This window comes from Sciurus vulgaris (genome assembly GCF_902686455.1).
Source record: "Sciurus vulgaris genome assembly, chromosome: 2".
NCBI classification, from domain to species: domain Eukaryota; kingdom Metazoa; phylum Chordata; class Mammalia; order Rodentia; family Sciuridae; genus Sciurus; species Sciurus vulgaris.
The window spans coordinates 59,696,244-59,721,339 of record NC_136462.1 but is presented as its reverse complement, the minus strand read 5'-3'; the positions used below and the strand labels follow the sequence as shown (position 1 = coordinate 59,721,339).

The following is a 25,096-nucleotide window of genomic DNA, read 5'->3' as shown; positions in this document are numbered from 1 at the left end:
TTTCTTCTGTTGTTTTAGGCAAAATGAATGGAATGACACTATAACATTGATATTTCCATTGCATCTGGATATCACTCAGAATTTATTTCTTTGACCACAAACTTGCAGATACAACTTTACTGTGAGTTGAATAGTAATGGGTAGGATAGTTGAATTTCAGGAGCCAAATTCAGCATGCTGTCATGGTTCATCTCTAACTCACTCTGAAATTTCACAAATCATTCAGGAAACCCAAAAAAAGCTTGATGAAAAATTATTCTTCATAGAATTAATTCTATAATTAATTCCATCTGTTCTTATATTATGCTTTTTATTGGAATAACTTTTTAAAAATCTCCTTTAGTAATCAGTAATCTCTCTCTCTCTCTCTTTTGTTAAATATCTCCTTTTTTCCACTGCAATTAATTGTAACTTTCCATGTCTTTGAGTTCAAAACAACAATTTGAGTTTCTCATTCACAATGATGGTTTGCTATTCATAACTAAATGAATGCTATATGAAGGGAAACTATATCTGCCATTCTTGTTAATATCATTTATAAGCTAAAACATCAGAGGACTGCTGATTTGATGACTTTTACAGCTCAAAACTAGTAAATAGCAGGAATGGGAATAGGTGGGCTATAAGAAACCCTCCTGCAACACCAAGGCCCAGAGCTGCTGAAAAATCTTATTTTGTGAGTAAATAGTAGCTCGATTCTTATAGGAATCCTTTATAACTGTGCAGGCCTGGAAAATCATCTTTTTTATTTTATTTTTTATTTTTACAGACTGCATTTTGATTCATTGTACACAAATGGGGTCCAACTTTTCCTTTCTATGGTTGTACATGATGTAGATTCATATCATTTGTGTAATCATACATGTATATAGGGTAATGATGTCTGTCTTGTTCCACCATTTTTCATACCCCCCCCCCATTTTCCTCTACTTAATCTAAAATTCCTCCATTCTTCTCTAACTGCCCTCCACCCCCATTATATATCATCATCCACTTATCAGGGAAAACATTCGGCCTTTGGATTTTTTGAGTTTGGCTTATTTCACTTAGCATGATATTCTCCAATTCCATCCATTTATCTGCACATGACATAATATTATTCTTCTTTATCCATTCATCTACTGAAGGGCATCTTGATTGGTTCCACAATCTAGCTATTGTGAATTGAGCTGTTATAAACATTGATGTTACTGTGTTATGGTAGTATGCTAATTTTAAGTCCTTTGTGTACAAACAGGAATGGGATAACTGGGTCCAAAGGTCCATTCCAAGTTTTCTAAGGAATCTCCACACTGCTTTCCAGAGTGGCTGCACCAATTTGTAATTCCACCAGCAATGTAAAAGTGTGCCTTTTCCCCCACATCCACGCCAACATCTATTATTGTTTGTGTTCTTGATAATAGCCATTCTAGGACCTCTGGAACGTGCATCAAGGGCTGTCCTAGGGTAGCAAACATTAAAAGAGACTGAAATGGGAGGAACCAACCCCTCACCCCTGATTCAATCACAGCAGTCCCAGTGCCCTTAAATAAGAATTGGTTAAGTGCAGTGTGGTACCTGGGAGTGGATCCTAGGCCTATAAAGAGGATATTAATGAGAAAACTCAGAGAATCCAAAGAGTCTGATGTTTAATTAATAATTTGTGCCACTGTTAACTGTTTTTGACAAATGTGTGATTGTTATAGGAACAGTTGGGAAAATGGGTGAAAGGTACATGGGATCTCTCTATTTTATGTTTGCAACTGTTCTGTAAATCTAAAATTATTCAAAATAAAAAAAGGACAATCATGAAAAAAAATATTGCAATATCCCTTAGCATCACTGTGTCTAGAACTGCTATAAGAATAAATGCCTAACCTAAGTTGTGCACATCTTTTATCTAGAGTTAAGGAGAATATATATGTCAGGTAACACAGGTAGTTAGTACTAACTATATTTGCATATATTACTCAAAATCTTGACAAAACAGGGAAAATTTTCCTCCTGCCTTGGATATGGCTATAGTTTTTGATATGTTGGCTAGCATATCAAACTTCTTCACATCTCTGTTGGACTGACATAACCTGTATTCCTGTCTTTATACATGAATCAAAACAGGTGTGGAAAGCAAACATGGAGTTAAGTATGAAATACAGTCACAAGAATAAAAAGAATCCCTGAAGCAGGAAGTTCTTATTTATTTTCTTTTTGAAAACTTCTTGTTAATAGGCATAAGTCTGAGTTAATAATTTCCCAACAGTTAATTTTTTACTTTTTTTTTTTTGTTAAAACGTGAGGATTTAAATTTACAAAATGTTAGTGTTAAAGACTTATTACTAATTTATCACATGCTATTATTAAGAAGATATTATCAGTCCATACAGTGAAATATATAAACAGATGTCATGATAATAATGTTATCATTATAATAATAATTATTATATATATATATTATCAAAGATGTACTTTTTATGTTAAATTTTAAACATATAGTTATTGTTTTTGTTCTAATTTCTCTTCTGATTATATAATTTTTAATCAAAAATTTGTTCAAAGTATGACCTAAAGTTAATTAATGTACCTAAATCTTTCAATTAATTTTCTTGATAAACATTTTATTACATATATGAATTAGATTTGTGCAGTTTTAAGAATTGTTATATAGTAAACACCTATCACACAATGAATAAGTACAGTTGTACATGGAAATCACCTTCTAACTCTTCTAAAAAATAACAACTGTTCTGACTTCTACCATGAAAAATAAGTTTTGCACACACATAACAATTTCTGTAAGGTATATTTGAAAGAGATAATTGTTGGATAATAGCAAATGTATATATTAAACTCCTGAATTTATTGCCAAACAATTCTTCCAAAGTGATCGTAACAAATGGTACTCACAGCAGCAGTAAGCAGTATATGAAAACCAAAATTTCTCCATAGGCTTAACAATTCTTACAGTTTCACTCCTCTAAATATTTTTGTTATTCTAGTAGGTATGTTATAGTGTCTCATTGTGGTTTAATTTACATTTCCCAGATCACTAATGAAGTTAACAATTTGTATATCCTTTTTGCCTGCTCAAGTATTTTCTACATTTGTTTCTGTGAGGTTTTTGTTTGCTATGTGTATTACAAGACTTCTTCCACTCCCTGGCTTATCTTTCAAATTTATAAGGTTGTTTTTTTAACTAATGGAACTTTATATTTTTATATTTTATTAATGTAAATAATATATAACAATAACATAATGTTGAAAAATTGTTTTTAGATAGATCGATATATACAGATAGTGAAATAATTACTATAGGTAGGTAAGCGATTTAATATATCCATAATCTCATATAGTTAATTTTGGTTGTGTGGGTAAAAAGTAGCTAAAATCCACCTTTTCAGAAAAATTTTAGCAAGTAATCATGCTATACTTCAACTTATATCTATGCGTCCTACATACCTGTGGATTATATTGGGGTTTTCAATCCATCCTTCTAGTATTACAACACTATCTCTATTGCTGTAGTTTTGAGACAGGGTTAAAGATCAGATAGTCAGTGTAGGTAGTAAGTGATGGGGTTATGAATCAGAGGGTGACAACTGGTTACCAAAGAGAGAGCAATGGGTTGCTAACAATTAACCTCCCCACTCCTGCTTCTAATCAGAGAAAGAAGACACGTAAAGACAGGGATTTTAGGGTCTATAAGAAAGCAAGTCACACCCCTCCCACCAGCTTTCAGCTCAGAGGCCCTCCTCTCTTTGAACTTTCTCTTTCCTAAAAAAATCTTGCTTGCTATACTTGCCTCTGCTGTTTCCTAGTGTACTCACCCTCTTCAGATCTCTACCAGACCATTATCAGTTTCACAATAGTACTAGATTTCTGATTCAGAAATTAATCTTTTACTTCCCCTTTCCAATCTTGCCTTGGATTTTCTTGACCCTTTATGTTCCTATATACTTGTAATTATTTTGTCAATTTCCATAAAAAAGAACATTACCAAAACCAACAACCTGTCGGGTTCACACTGAACCTACAGATCAACACAGAGAAGAGACAGCTTTATCATATAGTTTTCAAATACATAAAAATGACATATTGCTACATGGATTCTAGTTTATTTAATTTCTCTCAATATTATCACAATTTTTTGGAAGGTTTAGAACATCATTTATTAGATTTATTATTTATTATTCTAGAAAAGCATTCCATAGACTTGATGGTTGAGTATACTTATCACTTTTATGTTTAGAGAGAGTGTTCACATATTTCATGAAAAAGTATGTTTGCTATGAATATTATTATTCATATTATTATATTATATATTATTAAGTATTATTATGTATTGAGACTAAAGAATTCCCTTTCTTAGTTGGATTAAAATTTTCATGTCAAAAATGAGTTAAATATTTATTAAATGATTCCTCTGAAATAATCATAGATAAGAAAACCATGAGATCATCATGATTTTTCTTTTATGTTAAGATATATTAGTAAAATATTTTAAATACTAAATGAACCTAATATTCTTAAAATAGGAATTTTGATCAAAACACAGAATGTATTTGATGCGTTGCTGAATTTGGTTTGCTATTTGGGGCTTAGAATTCTCTGTATTTGTGCTCAGGAGATGAAGAATACTCATACAGCCTTTCTTAATTTGTCTTCAGTGGTCATTTTCAGCACTTGGGATCAAATTTGTATGCTGATCTAATAAAGTAACTGGGATGTGTTCTTTTGTTTTCCATTTCTCTATTCTCTTTTGAAAAATTAACTTAGTGACATCACATAGAGAAAACAGATTTTCTATAGATTCATTTTATTTATCGCATATATGACTAATGGATTTTAAATTGTTCTTAAGACAATTTAGTAAGTTGTATTTTACCCAGATTTTAAACTCACTTGACACAAAGTTGTTAGCAATACATTTATTATAAATTTAATTTCTCTGTAAGCTAGAGATCCCCATGTCATTCATCATATGAACAATTGTTTTTTTTCTTTTTGTTATTGCCCAGCATTGATAGTTATTCTTATTACCAAAGATATAATGATAACTGAAATGATTTTCCTCCATTAGACAATGGTTTTTAATTTTAAATTTTTTTCTTATTTTCTTTGTTCTAATTTCTATACTTACATTTTGTTGAAGTTGTTTACTACCTTGTTGGGGCGCACATTTATACCAGTAGATTGGCAGTTTTCCTTTTTAATATATTCTTGTAGGTATAAATTTTGCTGTGAATATAGTTTTAGTTGCAGTTCCCTATGTTTTTGTTTGTTTGTTTCTTTTGAGATAGGATATTGCTAAGTTGCTTAGGGCCTCGCTAAGTTGCTGAGACTGGTTTTGAACTAGGGACCCTCCTGCCTCGGCCTCCTGAGCCACTGTGATTACAGGGATGCTTGCCAGGTCCTCAATTTTGATACATATCTCATGGGATTTATTTTTAACTATTTTGAGGGTATCTTTTAATATTTAATATTTCCCATTGTATCTTTTTTACTTTTTTGACTTATTCTACATGTCTTTCATTCTTAGAAGTGTTGCCCTCCCCTTTTCTTTCTTCTTGAAATTATTTTTTGGAAGAAGCCAAATAATTTGTCCTGTAGAGTAATACATATTTCATATTGTGCTGGCTATATTCCCATGGTATTAGTTAATTTTTTCTCTGCAATCAATTTTCTTTAAACTGTCAGTTAAATTCAGTGACTTGCTTAGAAAAAGAATTTTAATTACTGATTATGCTCAAGAATATTTCCAAAGTGATACATGTATTTCCCTTAAGAGTGACATAGATCTGATTATTCTCTCTCTCTCTCTCTCTCTCTCTCTCTCTCTCTCTCTCTGTATATGATATTAAACGGATGAGCTTTTCTGTTATGAAATTTACCATTTGATTTTTGTCTTAGTGTTTTTGTAGCCTTAAAAATTATTTCAACACTTGCACAGTGTTGGAACACTTGCAAGCACATACAAACTCTTGATTCAATCCCCAGCACTGCAAAACAAAACAAAACAGAAACCAAAAACACCTTAGACAATGTATTTCCAGAATGGACTGGAAATGGACTGGTTTAAATTAAATTATATATATTGATAAATTAGGCTTCATTTTTTTAACTGAACTGTCTCCATAATCTTAGCCTTATCAACTGCTTAGTTACCATATGGATAGATGAAAAAGATAGCAGGATAAATCTTATTACTTACTTTACTTTATTCATGATTTTAGAATAATTATTTCTAAGAATCCTTTAATGAAACATGAGTATCATTATAAAATTATATATTAAAAATATTTGATGTTTAACCCACTTCTATTTAATATTCTTTTATTTTTGATGTTCCTAACCTTTTCAACACTATGTAGAGTTTTTTTGACATTACATATTTTGTGGAATTTTTGACCTGTAGGAAAACCAGGGTTACTAGAGAAATCTTTTAGACCTTTTTTTTTTTTTTACCTTAGCCACCACTATTAAGGATTTGTTAATTTTTTATAAAAATTCATTGAGCCAACATATATGGGTATATGTATAAAGTATACTTTTAATTTTCCAAAGTAAAAAACCGAGAACATTTGACATTTTTACCCTTGACAAATCTGTTTTTAAATACCTTCTTCTAAAGTGGTGTTTATATATTTCATTCTTAATTATTTTTAAAAAAAATTTCTTTCATTCATATTAAAATATGTTGCCATAAAATGCTGTACCTGGTCAACTAGATTAGGAAAAAGTATATTTTTAAGTATTGTTACTCGTCAATTACTTTGAGAAGTCTGCAATTCTTTTAAAACTTTCTCTTCCATTTTTCACATGTATCTTATTGTAAGCACACAGATAGATGATGGTGAGAACACAAAGTTAGGAGAATGATTCTATAAAATGAGCCCAGTGTACAGACTCCCCAAATGTTTTCTTTGCCAAAAAGCCAATTGTCTTTAGCCCTTTCTGGCCTGAGGGAAAAGGATATGTCACATTCTTCAACAAACTGAGGCAGGGCCAAAAGGTCTGGCATTCAGTGTAGGTAATGAATGATGGGGGTGTAAGACTGAGGGCTGTTTCAAACTAAAAAGCTTTTTCTCAGCAAATGAAACAATCAACAGTGTGAAGAGAGAGCCTACAAAGTGGAAGAAAATCTCTGGCACGCACACTTCAGATAGAGCACTAATCTTCAGAATCTATAAAGAACTCAAAAAAACCTTACATCAAGAACAAATAACCCAATCAATAAATGGGCTAAGGAAATGAGCAGACACTTCACAGAAGAAGATCTACAAGCAATCAACAGATATATGAAAAAATGTTCAACATCTCTAGTAATAAAAGAAATGCAAATCAGAACTACTCTAAGATTCCATCTCACCCCAATTAGAATGGCTATTCTCAAGAATACAAGCAATAATAGGTGTTGGCAAGGATGTGGGGGGAAAGGTACACTCATACATTGCTGGTGGGGGTTATAAATTGGTGCAGCCCCTCTGGAAAGCAGTATAGAGATTCCTTAGAAAAATTGGAATGGAGCCACCATTTGACCCAGCTATCCCACTCATTGGTCTATACCAAAAGGCCTTAAAATCAGCATATTACAGTGATTCGGCTACATCAATGTTTATAGTAGCTCAATTCACAATAGCTAGATTGTTGGACCAACCTAGATGCCCTTCAATAGATGAATGGATATAGACACTGTGGTATATATACCACAGGATATAATAGAATAAAATTATGGCAATTGCAGGTAAATGGATGCAGTTGGAGAATATCATGCTAAGTGAGATAAGCCAATCCCCCAAAAACCAAAAGCTGAATGATTTCTCTGATAAGTGGATGATGATGCATAATCAGGGGGACGGGAAGCAAGAATGGAGGAAGAATGGATTTTATAGAGGAAAATGAGGTGTAGGGAGGGGGTGGGGGGAAGGAAATATAATAGAATGAGACAAACATTATTACCCTATGTACATGTATGTCTACACAAATGGTGTGACTCTACTTCATGTATAATCAGAGAAATGAAAGTTGTACCCCATTTGCTTACAATGAATTGAAATTTTTAAAAAAGACAAAAAAAAAAAAAAAAAAAAAGAAAAGAAAAGAAAACAAAAGAAAAGACAAAGGGTTGCTAACAGCTAGCCTTCAGGATGGCCCAATGGGTTGCTAATGATTACTCCCTGGATTCCTGTTCCTTTTGCACTTAGGCCCCTACATGGAGAAGAAAGAGAAAGTGGGAGGCTTTGGGGTCTATAAAAGAGCAAGACACACCCACACCTGCAGACACCCACCTCTGGACTCCCTTTCTCTTTGGAGAAGTCTGCTGTCCCTCTTTCTTAAAACTTGCTCTCTAAGCTTGTCTGGGCGTTTCTCAGGTGTATAATCTTTAACACAGAAGAAACAGGCACCCATTCCTGATCTCCAAGACTGGTCTCACTATCTTTCTATAAAATATCATCTCTCAGTTCTGCCTCCTCTGTTTGCTATATCATTAATTGCTTTGCCTAGCAACATCTGTGGCTTCATTTCTCCTTAGTTTTTCCCTGTAGTTAACCTTTTCTGCCTTTTACCTTTATAAATCAACACAGGGGTAATGCTGTTACTCTCCCTTCTCTGCTACTTGCTCTCCCATGGTCTCTCCCATCTTCTATCATCCTTCAAAAGAATAGTCTGTACTTCCTCATCTATTTTATTGTTACTTACTGCTAAACTTTTACAAGTAACCAAGACTCCTTATGATCCAACTGATCATTAGTTCACACTCTACTTATGTGATCTTCATTTTATGTTGCTATATTTTTGCTGCTATACTTATTTTCTGTAATTTTTATTACATTGCACTTTTTCCCATATTTTAATTAAATTATTCTCATGCTTATTGAGTATTTAGATATATTTATGTATCCAAAGGAGGTTTTAGGACTATAGAACGAATTGGGCACTGGTTGGTCAACTTTTTCACTGCTGTGATTAAAAGATCTAACCAAAACAATTTTAGGAAAGAAAAGTTTATTTGGAGACTCAGTTTCAGAGGTCCCAGTCCATGGACAGCAGCAGTCTCCATTCCTTTGGACTTGAGGTGAGGCTTAACATCATGGCAGAGTGTGTGGCAAAGGGAAGCAACTCACATGATGAGGAGAGGAGAGGGGAGGGGGAGGGGAGGGGAGGAGAGAGGATGGGAGAGAAGAGAGGGGAGGGGAGAGGAGGGGAGAGGAGGAGAGGGGAGGGGAGGGGAGTGGAGGGGAAGGGAGGGGAGGGGAGGAGAGGAGAGAACTGCACAAAATATATACCCCACAACCACATCCCCAATAAACCACCTGCCTCTAGTTACCACTCAGTTAAGCCCATCAGGGATCAATTAACTGATTAGGTTAAGGCTGTAATCCAATTATTTCTCCTCCAAACCTTGCATTGTCTCACACATGAGCTCTTGGGGGTCACCACATCTAAGTCATAAAAGGCACACTTTTCTAAATCACAGATACTCTTATGTAAGAGTATATTTCCAAGTATATGGAAATGATAATACAAATACAATATATTTAAGAAATAATAGAAAATTTGGATAATGTAAGCACTGCCTGCCCCGAGTTAACTCTCCATCCCTTAAATCCTATGTAAATTGTTAAAAAGTTTTTTGCATCAAGCTTTCTTATATATATTTTGTTAAATTTGGGATCTAATTTTGATATATGTTTTCAATTACTTCCTGTGAAAAATGACCACCAGCTGACATTTCTTTACTGTGTAAATCTCAGATTTATAGTCATCTCTTAGACCTTTCCATCAGTATTTACAAAATATGTCTGAAGTCTGTGTAGCAGAAATTGACTCTATAATACTTTTTTCAGTGTAATTCTCTTAAATATAATTTTATTGATAATAGTGGCATCCCATAACAGAAATACAAAATGCTGTTTCTCTGCTTGAAAATTGCTTATCTATTGTACCCAACATATCATTTATTATTCATTATTTATTAACATGGTGATATTTCTCACTTTTTGCTTCTTCTTCTCTATTCCAAATGTGGTTTACTCTAATTCAGATTCCTTTATCTATTTTAAAAATAAATTGAATCCAAGCAAAATTTCTAGATAAGAGGTGAACAGACGAAATCCATCACTTTTCTATACCAACAAAGAACAAGTGGAAATTAAAATTTAAAACACAATATCATGTGTTACTTGAAAACAGCTAAACGCTTTTGTATGCTATAAAAAATTATATATAGGATCTGTGTCCAAAATTACAAATGTTGATGAAAGAAATTAGAGAAGATTTAAATATGTGGCAAGATACCTGTGGATTAGGGGACTCAACATAGTAAATACATCAGTTCTCCCAAAATAGATCTATACATATTATGTGCTTCTTAAAAGCTTAGCAAAAATTTGTGATGAAATACACAAGATTATTTTTATATTCATATGAAAATAGCATAGGACCTAGAATAGTAAACAGGTTTGAAAAACTCAAAGTTGAAGGAATCATGCTATTCTACAAGTTTATTTTATAAATACAGTAATGAAATAATTGGTTTTGGTCAAAAGATAGATATATAGATTGAACAGTAAAACAGATCAGGATATATCCAAACATTAAAACCATGTTTAGAAATAAAATGCATTAAAACCTCATGGATTGAAGGAAAATATGACTGAATACAACCAAACGAAAACAAACACAAACAAACAAAATAAACCACCAATGTGAAAAAAATGCTTATTCTGAATAGATCAATTTATTTCAGTCTTGAAATGACAAAGCTTCAGAGATGGACAACAAACTATTAGTTTTCAGAATTTGAGGTGGTGGAAGGGAGATGACTGTGATTAAAAAAAAGGAACCATAAAAAATCCTTATAATAGAACTATTCTGTACTGTGTGGTGACAGTGTAAAGTATATGGACTTTTGTTTCTATTTTTATTAATTTTTTATTTGTTCGAATTAGTTGTACATGACTGTAGGATGCATTTATACATTTTGATAGATCATATATAAATGGAGTATAATTCCTCATTTTTCTGATTGTACATATTGTAGGATCACATCAGTATATTCACGTGAGGTAATGTCTGTTTCACTCTACTGTCCTTCCTACCCCATACCTCTTTTCCTCCCTTCACTCCCCTCTACCTAATATAAAGTAACCCTATTCTTCTCTAGCCCCCACCTTTATGGTGAATTAGCATCTACATATCAGATAAAACATTTGACCTTTGGTTTTTTGGGTTTGGTTTACTTTGCTTAGCATGATGTTCTCCAAATCCATCTGTTTATCAGTAAGTGCCATAATTTCATTCTTCTTTAAAGCTGAGTCATATTCCACTGTGTACATATGCACATTTTCTTTATTCATTCATCTGTGGAAGGGCACCTAAGTTGGTTCCATAGTTCAGCTACTGTGAGTTGAGTTGCTATAAATGTTGATGTGGCTGGGTCACTGTAATATGCTATTTTATGTTCTTTTGGTATAAACTGAGGAGTGGGATAACTAGATCAAATGGTGGTTCCCTTCCAAGTTTTCTGAGGATGCTTCATACTGCTTTCCATAATGTATGAATCTGTGATTCCTCAAAATAAAAAGTAGAAAAAAATGAATTTTGTTTCTCTGAATAAAGTAGATTTGTGGACTTAAAAGTTACTATGTACATACATTCACGTATGCACATATATAGTCCTATGTATCTACATGCTATATGTGTATATTGGCATGTGTGCAGGCCATGTGCAAGTGCTGCCTCATGACCCTTATGCAGGACACATCTCAAACTATGTTCTGATTATGTCATTCTTCTGTTTCTAAACTTTTAATTATTGGATACTTTTCAGAAATCTGACTTTAAATCACGTTTATCCTGGTTACAATCTACATAATCATTGAATATTTGTTTTCTCATTAAAATTTCTGATAATGCCCACCAAATGAAATACTTCACTCTCTCTTCACTATCTATACCCATAAGATTAGTCTGAATGTTTATCTCTTTTTCTCTCTCAACAGGAGCACACATTCCCATTTCACACCCTCTATAAGTTATTGACTTATTCTTTAACTTCCAAAATTTCACTGTTTATTGTTGGTTTCATTGTAGATATTGATTGTTGAGTACATATTTACTGAATATGTATGCACCCTCCCTTAAATTTACTCTTTTTCACTTTTTGACTCCAGTATTATTTATCTGTTCTTCATGTGTAATGCATTTTTCCCAATCCTTATAGAGGTCTGAAATAGAAAGACGAGTGATTTAGGAACAGACCGTTCAGGGTTTGAATCTTTGATTTTTACCTATTGAGTTTGCTGGCCACCCACCTGTTATAGTTTAGATGTGAGGTGTCCCCCAAAAGCTCAAGTGTGGTAGAGTGCAAGAAGTTCAAAGGAGAAATAATTGGGTTGTGTCAATCAGTGAATTAATCCCCTGATAGGGATTAACTGAGTGGTAACTGAAAGCAGGTGGGGTGTGACTGGAGGAGGTGGGCATTACGGGTGTGATTTTGGGGTATATATTTTGTAGCTGGCAATCAGACTCTCTCTGCTTTCTAATCATCATGTGAGCTGCTTCCCTCTGCCACAATCTTCCACCTGTGGTGTTCAGTCTCACTTCAAGCCCTGGGGAATGGAGCCTACTGTTCATGAACTGAGATCTCTGAAACCATGAGACCCCCAAATAAACTTCTCCTCCCCTAAAATTGTTCTGGCCAGATCTTTTTGTCACAGCAGCAAAAAAGCTGACTAAAATACCAGCTCCCAGCATCTGCCCCAATTTTGGAATCATTATGTATCTGTTCAATTCTCTACTCTCCGCACACTTACTCCTGGAACAGAAATCATTATAATATGTGGACTCACTGTCTTTGCACAGTTGACTAGTTCAAGGATTTGCACATACTGTAAGTTTTGCTGCTTAGGGAGGAAACTCTGAGAAGGAAATATTTATGTCAGTTTTACTAGGAAGAGATATGTGATCACTACTTGCAGATGAAGAAAAACAAACAAATATGGCAGAAAAAGAAGATACCATTACGGGGGTGCCATCCATGTCTAGCAGAATCAGACTTGGCTGAGCCATGGGATGCAGAGGTCTGACTCCCAGGAACTGGCGGTCATGGGAGACTGTTTCAGAGAGCCTAGGAGTAGGTGGCCTTGTATGGGGTGGCTCACCATCTGAGGAGATGCTAATTCCCTAAGCAAATGGCTTCCCTAACTCCACCCCATCCTGTTCCTAACAGAAGAAGCTGCTCCTGGTCTGGGTCCCTTTACTTGTGTAAATATAAATAAAGGTGAAATTGGGGTTCTCCATCTTGTCATTGGAGGACAGATCTGGTATGGCCCCATCTGCCACATCCCCTTTCAATTGAAAAGAGTATTGGCTCTTGTGTTTATTGAACAGATAAGTTTATTATTAATTGATTCATTGTTGGCACCATTGTCCTCTGATAGAAACTCTTCCCCCTATCCACGCAGAATTTGGAAACACCCCACACCACTACACAAAAACTCAACTTTGAAGAGCTCTGGAAGTCTGAATAAGATGTTTGACGTTTTCCAGACACACTGAGGGGACCAGGCTTTACACCTTGCTTCTAAGGTCATTGGATCCAGGTTGTCTGCATTATTTGGGTAAGGCAGCTCTCTTCAGCCTATCCCACATAGGGCTTTCAGCCTGCAGAACCTCCAGTACCTGGACAAAAGTATCTGAGTCCTGAAGGAAGATTTCGGAAGCACAGCAGAGTATTCACTACTGTATGCCACATGTGACCTCAGGTGCTCCAGCTGCTCTTTTCCTTAAGAACCATGAACAGAAGAGGGTGTAACATGGGGATCAGTCTCTCTGTCCAGGGCTAGGTATTGACAGATAAATTGAGGAATCAGCCACATTTTCCAGGTAGTTTAGGAAAAGAAAGAAAAAAGAAAGGAAGGAAGGAAGGAAAGCAAGGCAAGCTTTATTTTTAAGAATAAATAAGAAAATACCAAAAGAGAAGCAGAGGCAAGAGATAAATGAGAGGATTTGACTCTATTCAAAAATTTTTCTTTGGGAAAGGAAATTCTCCAGTAATTTATGCTTGACTCTAAATTTGTTCAGTGCAATTTATCTTTCTTTTTTTTACCCCTTTCATGAACATGGGATTCTGTTACTCCCAAATAAAAGGATTTTAATAGATACAAGTAGCTCTGTTACTTGCCAATTGTGCATCTTTGGGCATATTATTTAAGATTTTTAAATTTGAGTTCCTTCTCTGTAAAATGATGCTAAAAATGACTATCCTGATGTCAAAACAAATTGAAAATAAGAAAATAAATTCTCCTCACTGAAAATAAAGGAAGAGACTCTCCCAACTTTTTCTTAGATCACTTACTTAAGAAAAAAGATAAAGTGCTATGGAATTGAAGTGCTATGAAGATCTGATATGATCAATAAAGTGTGAGAGATATGAATATTTTGAAAGGCTAAATAGGGTTTTGCCAAGTTTAAGACCATGTCTTTCTCAGAGACCTAATCTCTTTCAAATGTGATCATCAAGGGTGATAGTGCTCCTAACTTTCAGTTTTACTGGGAGGGGAGGAACCCATTGGTGGCTGTAGATGGGAGGAACTCACTTCACAATGAAAAAATTAGTCCTTGTCATAAAAACATGGGAAGTTTATCTTCCTTTGGATAAGCACAATTAACCAACACAGAAGGTCCTTGCAACTACTAAGTTAATTCAAAATGAACTGTGTGCCAAATTGCTCTCACTTGAGGACAAGTCATTCCAGTTCTTCAGAACAAATCAAATAAGATTTCATTTCCACTGTGCAATATTTTAGTAGATTGCTTGTGATGTTTGTCACATTCTGGTTAATTCTTAAGAGTATAATTGGTTCCTTCTTGTACCTGTGTGGAGAGGTTTCTGGTTTGGGAATTGGTACTAATTTTATTATACATTCCCAACAGTTTTAGTCAGTTTTTTTTTTTTTTTTTTTGTCTTGTTTGTTTGTTTTGCTTCTTACTATTGTGATCAAAAGACCCAACAAGAACAATTTGAGAGGAGGAAAAGTTTATTTGGGGACTCATAATTTCAGAGATTTCAATCAATAGACGGTTGACTCCATTCCTTGGGGTTTGAGTGGGGCTTGAGTTGAGGCAGAACATCATGGCAGAAGAGTATGATAGAGGAAAGTGGCTCAGTACATGATCAGGAATGAGAGAGAGAGAGAAAGAGAGAGAGATCTCTATTAGGGGTTAATTCACTGATTGGTTTAAGGCTTTTATAACCCAATCATTTCACCCCTAAGCCTTTCTGTATAGTCTCACACATGAGTTTTTGAGGAATACTTGACATTCAAACCATAACATCAACATTACATAACTTTCAGAATTGTTAATTCTGGTTGCAAAGTATAAAAACAGATTAGATTGTCAATTTATTTTAAGAAATCTCATTTATTATGAGAGAAATTTGAGCATCTAATTCATTTTTTAAATTTCTAAGTAGACATTCTACTACTTTTATTATTTGAACTGCTATTTATTTTTTAAATGAATAAACACATATGTCTTCTTAAAAGTATAATGCTTTATTATTAATTTTTGTTTCCATTTCTGTTTGTTAAAAAATCAACAGGTATTACTGAATAATCCAGTATATGTATCCTTGGAAATACATTATTAATTCAGGCATTAAAATTCAGTGATGTTGAAGTATATTATATGTTTCATTCATCTTCACATCCACAAATCTGAGACTTAAATTTGTCTGGTGGACATAGACTAAAGCTGATGTCAATTAATGTTACTGTATGTTCTAGAACATAATGGATTTTATCTATATGGTATTCATAATGTGTGAGAAACTAAGAATGAAGGCTTGAATCTGTACTTTCAGCTACTGGGGAGGCTGATGCTAGATGATCACAAGTTTGAGGACAGACTGTGCAACATAGCAAAGTCCCTGTCAAAATTAAAAAATGATGAGTATATTTGTAAGCTTTACAAGCATATTAATATCACATAATTAAGGTATTTTTCAAATCTATGCAGGTTTTAATGATTTTTTTTTAATAAACCATAAAAATTTCAGATGTTTTTCCAATTGACAATAACTTGGTAGTCTGTTAAAACTCACCTCCATGTTGACCAAGATTTGTGTGTCTGATAGGGAAAGGTGATCATGTACATTTAATGAGTCTTACACTTAGCAATGGAAACAGCATTTTGAAAATTTAAATAAAATTGTTAATTGTTAAGTGGATACATATCATATTTCTCTTGTACATTCTCAGAAAATATATTTTAAGCAGAGGTGAGAGATATGCCATTACATATTTTGCTTTTCTTTTATTTATACAGTACATTTAAACGTATGGACATTTATTTCTGCAAATATCCATTTACTAAGGACTTGAACATATGGTCACAAGTATTTTTTACCTACAGAAAAATGTCTTGGAGGTCATAATGACCAATTCTCTGAACATACTATATTTCATTAAAATTCTAAATCTTCACTTTTTGTACAATATATATATTAAATTTTTTAAAAAATTTATCATATACTACTCAGGAAACTGAGTTCCCTAAGCCGAAAGAAAAAAAAATTATAGAGTCTTTGAAGTCAAACTAAGTTATTTTTTACAGCCTTTAAAAAACTGAGGGTGGGAGTTTTAGTTATCACCTTTGGAATTAGTTTCTTTTCAATACTAGTGAGAAAAGCCTAAGGGCAAAGCTGATAGTAAGATATTAGGAAAAGTACTAAAATACCTTTAGGCAACTTGACAATTGTTTGAAATGCTAATGGCAACCCCTTCTGTTACCTTGGAATTCACTCTTATTAAATTTCACATCCAGGTATATAAAGCAACCATCTGTGAACACAGAAATATGAAACTAAAATGATTAAACTGTGAAAATAGATTTTTCCTCGATTCTTTGCTTCATTTTATTTTTCTGGGTAGTGGGATAAAAGGTAGAATTTTACCTATCCCTCTAAAAGACAGCATTTTAACATGTTAATAGACTGTGCACAAAACTGAAGACACAATCTGTACTATTTTTCCACTCTCTATAAAAACCTCAGTCGTATCTCGCAGGTCGCTGATGCTTTTATGAGGAGATTATGTGATGTCCTTTACCTGAAACTTTGATATTGATTTATAATAAGGAGTTTTCATGTCCCTGGGGATTATAGTGATACTGGAAAGTTTATGACTAGGGAAGTAAGGAAGATAATTTGCTTTTTATGTACCAGGGGAATTCTTATTTTATTAGCACAAAAATTCTGTTAACTAGAAATAAATTAGAAATAAATATGAGTTTTTAATTTTTTTTGCTTTACTATTCCATTTCATACTTAGAGCTTTAGGTAATTAGCAAGAACTTTAATACCATTTTGTGTCAGGTAGATGTTAATAGTAATTTGGAATTGAGCTAATCTAGTCTTGAATTTCATTTAAAAATTGTTTCTTTTTCTTTTAGCAATTTTCCTAAAACTAATGTAAACTCTTGCAACATTTTCATAAATTCCACTTAGGAGGGACTGTTATGGAAACCTCAGTCCTTGTCCCAGATACCAATTCAATAACAAGGACATAGTTTGAGAAAAAGAAAATAAAATTTTATTGCTTTGCTACGAAAGGAGAAGCACAAGGGACTTCTGTCCCAGAGGGGCTGGGATTCTGCCCATCAAGATTTTTTTTAACATTTATTTTTATTTGTTCTTTATAGATATACATGACAATAAGACACATTTTGATATAATAAACAATCATAGAATATATTTTATTCTAATTAGGATGCATTCTTATAATTGAACATAATGTGGAGTTACACTGGTTGTGCATTTGTATATGAACATAGGAAAGTTATGTGATTCATTCTACTGTCTTTCCTATTCCAATACCCACCTTCCTTCCTTTCATTACCCTCTGTCTAATCCAATGAACTTCTATACCTTTCCTCCCTACCCTTCCTTGTTATGGGTTAAGTATTCACATATCAGAGAGGACATTTGACCTTTGGTTTTTTGGGACTGGCTTATTTCACTTAGCACTATATTCCCCAGTTTCATCCATTTACCAGCAAATCTCTAAGTTCTTTCTTCTTTATGGGTGAGTAATATTTCATTGTGTCTATGTACCACATTTTATCTATCCACGTAGGTTGGTTCCATAGATTGGCTATTGTAAATTGAGCTGCTATAAACATTGATGTAGTTGCATCACTGTAGTATGCTGATTTTATGTCCCTTGAGTATAAACTGAGGAGTAGGATAATTGGGTCAAATGGTGGTTCCATTCCAAGTTTTCTGAGGAGCGTCCTTATCACATTCTGTAGTTGTTTGTACCAATTTTCAGTTCCACCAGCAATGTATGAGTGTGCCTTTTTCCCCACATCCTCATCAACACTTATTGTTGCTCGTATTCTTGATAATTGCCATTCTGACTAGAGTGAGATGAAATCTTAGAGTAGTTTTGATTTGCATTTCTCTAATTGCTAGAGATACTGAATGATTTTTCTTTTTTTTTTTTTTGACCATTTCTATTTCTTCTGTGAAGTGCTTGTTCAGTTCCTTTGCTCATTTATTGATTGGATTATTTGTTCTTTTCGTGTTTTTTTGAGTTCTTTGTATATCCTGGAGATAAATGCTCTATCTGAGGTGCAGGTGGTAAAGGTTTTCTCCCATTCCATAGGCTCTTCTTGTTTCCTTTGCTGTGAAGAAGCTTTTTAGTTTGTTGCCATGCCACGTACTGATAGACTGTTTATGTCTTGTGCTTTAGGAGTCTTGTAGAAGTTGGTTGGTAAGGTCGCATTTTCTTCTTGTTGGTGCAGGGTTTCTGTAATGCCTAGGTCCTTGATCTACTTTGGGTTTTTAATGAAGGGATTCATTCCATGTGTTCTGTTTGGAGTTGTTATTCCCTTATTATTTGGGAGATAATCATTTCTCAGATCTTCTGGTATCATCCCCACCCAAAGTCTGAATTACTGTGTTCCTGTGGTGGGTGTGTGCTCAAGGCCAGATAACTCTTCCTAGGATTGGGAAGACAGGTAATACTGTTTCCCCAAAGATTAGGAAGGGAGAGAAATTAGGGAGGAGGAGGGAGAGAGGAAGAGAAAGAAATAAGTCCCTTTTAAAAATAAATCACAGTGGCAGGGCAGCAAGGACTACATTCAAAGCATGTGGTGAACCACTGTTACAAGAGAGCTGCAGGAAAACCTGCCTCTTTCCCCTTCTGGAGTCATTGTGTTTACCACCCTGGAATATAAGCAAATCCCAGAAAAAGAAAGGAAGAGGTCTCCATATCTCCAGGACAGGAGTTGTTACCTATCTGCAACTTAAATAAATCTCAAGATATTGACTATTAGTTTTTATTTATGAGAAATGTGAGAGATTCATGAAGAACCATAAGTCGAAATGGGATATCTTGATGGCTTTCACAGAGGACACAAAAGCTAAAACATGTGGTGTGATAAAAATTGTTCAAGATGAGGAGTGTGAGGTAGTGCCTCGGCTATGAACAAGTTGGTGGGGGAAGGACAACGAAGGGAGGGAAATTACAGAGAGGACATCAGACATATGCATTAAGGAGCATCCATAGTCACAGGACCACGAACCACAGGAAACCTTATCAAAACAACTTCTGGGAAATGGAGACTGGTGAGCCAAACCTCCCCCAGCCGTAGTTAATCATCATCCCTCAAGGGAACCATTATTTCAAGATCATGCCACACCCATTCTTTGTGAGTGGGTCATCACAACCCTCACTCCTAAAATTTGCTGAGAGCTAAACAAATGGGTAATGAACAATTTTAGGGGATATGAAAGAATAAGAGAAGAACAAAGGGATGCAAAGTCCCCAAAAAACCTGCACTCTGTACGAGCCATGCTGATCTCCCTGGAGGCGCTTGGTGCAATGCTTGTACTCTCTGCTCTCCTTATTTCTCACTTTTCTAATAAACTCCTGTCTATACTCTGTGTGACTCATTTGAAATTCTTCCTGTGGGATCCCAAAAACTGCTGGTGGCTGTGGAGCCCCTGTGGTCACTTTGGCTCTACAGGCAGGTCTCCTCTGCAACAAAGAGTACACACATTTCATCAAAAACACAGCAGGAACTGTAGTTTTGATGTGACTGACATATAGATGCATTGTGTTGGCATATTATGTTGAAAGGTATCTGTTCATAGACAGTACTTTAGTCTACACTAGAGACTAAATATTTTAGATTTGATCTTGAGACCAGTGGAAGGCTTTTGTATGGGCAAATGTAGATTTATCTTGTAGCATAACTTTGTGGACGTATGGACACTAGAAGCAGGTTCAAAGCCAAATTTGCTATTGTTTTACAAGCACTACTCACAATATGAGTCCCTCGGGCTATATATTCTCTATTGTATTCTGATCTTTATATTTCCATATTATTATTCTCTAATCAAAGTTACTAATTCTTTTTTTCCTCCTAAACATTTACAATTTATGAAATTTCTGTTTAAGAGAAAGCCATAATTTTCAGACCTTAGTCACTCCAAAGAGTCAATGTTTTCTTGTTAAGTCAAGTATGTGTCTCTTTTTTCACAAGGGCCAGGAAATAGGTACTATATTCATCTAGTTTCCACTTTTGCCTTCAAGTTACTTATGGCTCATATTTTTGTAAAACTCCTTTCTTATTTGTGGTATACCAAATTTGGCTATTCATTTTAGCTATTGTCATGTGTAAAACTTCCATATTTATGGAAGACTTTGATGCATGGAATAATTATCCTTCTCTTTCTCAAGTCGTAATATTGAACATTGCTTCTGTTGATTCACATATTTTACAGAGAACTCTATTGCATGTTCAATGCCATTTTTTGCCTTCTTTAAATCTAAAACATTGTACTTTGGTTCAGATACTCAAAAACAAAATTATATTATCCAATACATAACATCACTAGCTATTGCTTTATCTCTGAAGTTAAAATGTGTCAACACTCAGTTAAAAACATCAATTGCATATATCATTTGACACTACATAACCAACACTTACATGGTATCTTGATGTTCTTGCAATGTAAACTGTCCTCTTTGACTTTTGCTTCTTCTCTATGTAGACTAAATCCCAATTACATAAAAAGTAGTTTTGATGATATAAATATCCCACTTTTTGTATTCTGGTGTTTTCTCAAACCAACTGAGAAAAATCCAACCATAACTTTATCAACTTGTCTTTTCCATTTTTTAGGCCTAGTTCTCTGAGTACTAAATAAAATTATCTAAGCAAATACATTAGTGACACTCGAGTTTATGGTGATAAGGCTCATTTAGGTCATAATTAATAATTTATAGAATCATTGATATTTAATTTAAACACTCCATGGGATGCTCTCTCTAAGATCTTTGAACTTAGTCTAGAAAAGTATCTGAGATTTAGTAACTTTATTTTAATCCATTAAGTACTTGCAAATTTAATTAAGAAATTATCTATGATAAAAATCATAGCCCAATAAAATAATAGATCTCAAGAATTCTGCATATTTATCAAGACAATAAGAGCTAATATTAATAACAATCAAAAATAAGTTGGAAGGTGAATGCTTAAAATCCAAAAGCAGGTGTCCCACAGATCACTGGCAATACCACTTTTTTCATTTCAGATAGATTGCTCTTGTCCCTTAGTGTTCCCACAAGTCATCATTTCAGTAATTAGTATTCATTCTTTGATACAAAATTTACTAGCCTTTTATACGTATTTTCTTTGAAGTATAATTTTCAAGTTGTGTTTTTATACCAAGTTGGATGTTCATATTATGTGGTTTGCAGCTTGAATTTATTTAGTATACTTATAACTAAGATCATTAAAATTATCATCAAACCAGAAATGTCTGCATTTTTCTCTTTTTTGAGTATAAGATATCACAGAGCAGGTACGTGACTAAAATATTCTTTGATATCCTTGAATTAAAATAAGTGTATTTAATATCTTTAAAGGTGATAAATCAGGAAATCAGGATGGATCTTGGAAATCAGGAAGGGGTCCTCATTTCCCTGGTGTTAAAGATTAAATACCTGAGAAATAGCTGTAGAAAGCAAGTTTTATTTAAGGGATAGAACAAAATAGACTTCTCCTGGGAGAAGGGAAGTCAGAGCTTGACTTGACTTGACTTGACTCCACAAGAGGGGTGTAGGTCTTGTCCCCTTGTAGATCTCAAGTTTTCTTTTCTCCTATCTCCCCTCCTCTTCCTATCTTGCCTATGTGATCAAAAGGCAGGAAAAGAGCCACCCAGGGGGCACTCATTCCCTAGAGGTGTTGGTATCCAGTTGAGAGGGGAAAGTGCTCTGGAGTGGACAGCATTCCATTTCCTTTTCTTTTTCCCATCCTTCCAACCTGATCATCATTCACTATGTACACTGACTACCCGTCCTTTGCCCAGGTCTCAAAAAGTATTGTGACAATTTTAAAATATCCAACAACTCCTGCTGACATTGCTTCTGTCCTAATAGGTGACCACGTAAAGCAACAACCTTCTGAAGACAGCAAAATTTCCTCATCCTGCCAGCATAATGCAAAATGTGTTTGCTTAAGTTTCTTCCAATATGGGAAAAGATGAAGACAAATGCCCTCAAAAGAATATACTTTCGGGAAGCTTATGACATATAAGGATTTGTTCTTTAAAGCTTAGAAGCATTTTTGCCTACAGTATATTTGTGATACATAACACATTTTTCCTTTAGAGGAATATCATGTTTTCAATATGAATTACTAAGCCTGAAATTTCACTTCTTTACAGTTTATATATAAAGTTTAACACAGCTTGAGAAAAGTGACCCTTGTGAAAGCAGAATGTTTTGTACAAAAAAGCCCAAAAAAACAAAAAAAACTTTCATTTCTAGCTTGAGTCAGTAGTAATTCAATGATCTTCTTCCTGTGATACCATCACCTTCTAGAATATGTCCATTAAGCTCAGCTAATCAGAAATTTATTTTTTAATGAATTATGAATGTATTTATTTTGACAGTTTAAAATGGATAGAAAAAATAAAAGAAATCACAAAATAAAAGCACTCATGGTCAATTATACATAAACTTAAAACACAATTTGATATATTCATACACACACAAAGCCAAAACAAAGCTATCACTGTAAGGTAAAAGGTAATAATGTTCACATATGTCCCCTTTCTCCTCCACCAACCTTATCCACTTAGAGTCTGTGGTTGGCTCTTGCTCCACACTGTTCAAGGTTATATTCCTTGTCTGATAAGACTCCCTGTGAGTCCGAATACAAAGACTAGACACCGGCTGATTTCTACCTGAACCATGGTCCAGGCACAACTGCTGTGTTGCTGGCTTTCCAGGTAATTATGGATCCTTCGAAAGTATGCTTTAACCTGCAACCTAAGGTTACTCCCTAGTTCACCACTTTTCTGCTCTGCTTCCAGTCCCAAGAGTGTTTCCAGGTATTCTAGTTGTTGATGAAGGTCAATGAGAAATTTCTGAATGTGGTTTTCCTCCCCACTGCCCAGACAAATATTTTCCTCAAAGAGGTTGAAGATCTGCTGAAGCATCTCATGGAGAATGGCCAGTGCATGCCCTTTTGGGTACTGGTGGAAATTCACAGATTTCTGAGGAGGCCGGAAATTTTTCCTGTATTGCAGACACTGCTGGACTGATGAGGTTTGCAATTTATTCAGTAGTTGTAAACGCTCATCCTTTTTTCTTTGTTGGAGGAGAATCAGTTTCAGATCAACAGAGAAAACCAGCAGCACCAACGCAATGCTAGGGAACTGCTTGTGAATCATGGCGAAGATCAAATATGCCACTTATCTCTTAGGCAGACCTAGTTAAACTCCAGTGCCAGTGAATGTTTGTTTTTCATACTTCTCACCCTACTCTGGACCGTGTTCTTTTTTGTTGGTTTTGATTCTAATGTTGTCATGTCTCCAAGTTTGCACGTCACATTTCCTGGTTCCCTTTGCTTGCTGTTCATGGATCATTTTCTCCATTTCCCCATTGTGTTGGTGGTTTGAGGAAGTAACCAAAAGAACTTGTCTCACTGTATGCTATTCTTGAGACAATTACAGACTATTCATCCAGGATGATCTTCTGTTACCCACATTATTTATTACATACAAGGTTTCACTTAACACAATGTACTTTTTACATATTTAGTCAACCTTTGTAAAGTTTTTTTTTTTTAATTGATAGTAAAACAGTAGTCTCTCATGGGGAAATATTTATCAGAGACTCAGAAGCAACTCCAAGACACTCGAAGGCAAAAATTAAAATCCATACAGATTACTAATTTTAAAGTGTCAAGACTAACTAATTTGCACAAGTGCTTGAGTAAATGATCTTAAAATATGTATCAGCAATTTTAGATTGCTTTATATCTTTTTTTAATTCACTTTTATTGTAAACAAATGGGATACATCTTGTTTCTGTATTTGTACATGAAGTAGAGGCATACCATTTCTGTAATCCTACATTTACTTAGGGTAATAGTTTTTGATTCATTCTGCTATTTTTTCTCTCCCTCCCACTCCTCCCACCCCTCTTACCCCTATATAGAGTCCCTCCTTCCTCCAATCTTGCCCCCTTCCCACCCCCTATATATGTCATCATCCACTTATCAGCGAGATCATTCGTCTTTTGGTTTTCTGAGATTGGCTTATCTCACTTAGCATGATATTTTACAACCGCGTCCATTTGCCTGCAAATGCCGTAATTTTGTCATTCTTTATGGCTGAGTAATATTCCATTGTATATATATACCACAGTTTCTTTATCCATTCATCAATTGAAGGATGTCTAGGTTGGTTCAACAATCTGGCTATTGTTAATTGAGCAGCTATGAACATTGATGTGGCTGTATCTCTGCAATATGCTATTTTAAATCCTTTGAGTATAGGCCAAGGAGTGGGATAGCTGGGTCAAATGGTGGTTCCATTCCAAGATTTCTGAGGAAACTCCACACTGCTTTCCAGAGTGGCTGCACTAATTTGCAGCCCCACCAGCAATGTATGAGGGTACCTTTTTCCCCACCTCCTCTCCAACACCTATTGTTGCTTGTATTCTTGATAATTGCCATTCTAATTGGGGTGAGATGGAATCTTAGGATAGTTTTGATTTGCATTTCTCTTATTACTAAAGATGGCGAACTT

General features: G+C 34.6%; 1 protein-coding gene across 1 annotated transcript; it reads right to left on the bottom strand.

The window, feature by feature from the left end:
• Positions 1–23,176: 23,176 nt before the first annotated feature.
• LOC306655282 (interferon epsilon-like) lies at positions 23,177–23,734 on the bottom strand (the record flags this gene model as incomplete). Its single annotated transcript, XM_079129671.1, has 1 exon — positions 23,177–23,734. One exon carries the CDS (start codon positions 23,732–23,734, stop codon positions 23,177–23,179), a length of 558 nt encoding a protein of 185 aa, XP_078985797.1.
• Between the last annotated feature and the right edge of the window lie 1,362 nt (positions 23,735–25,096).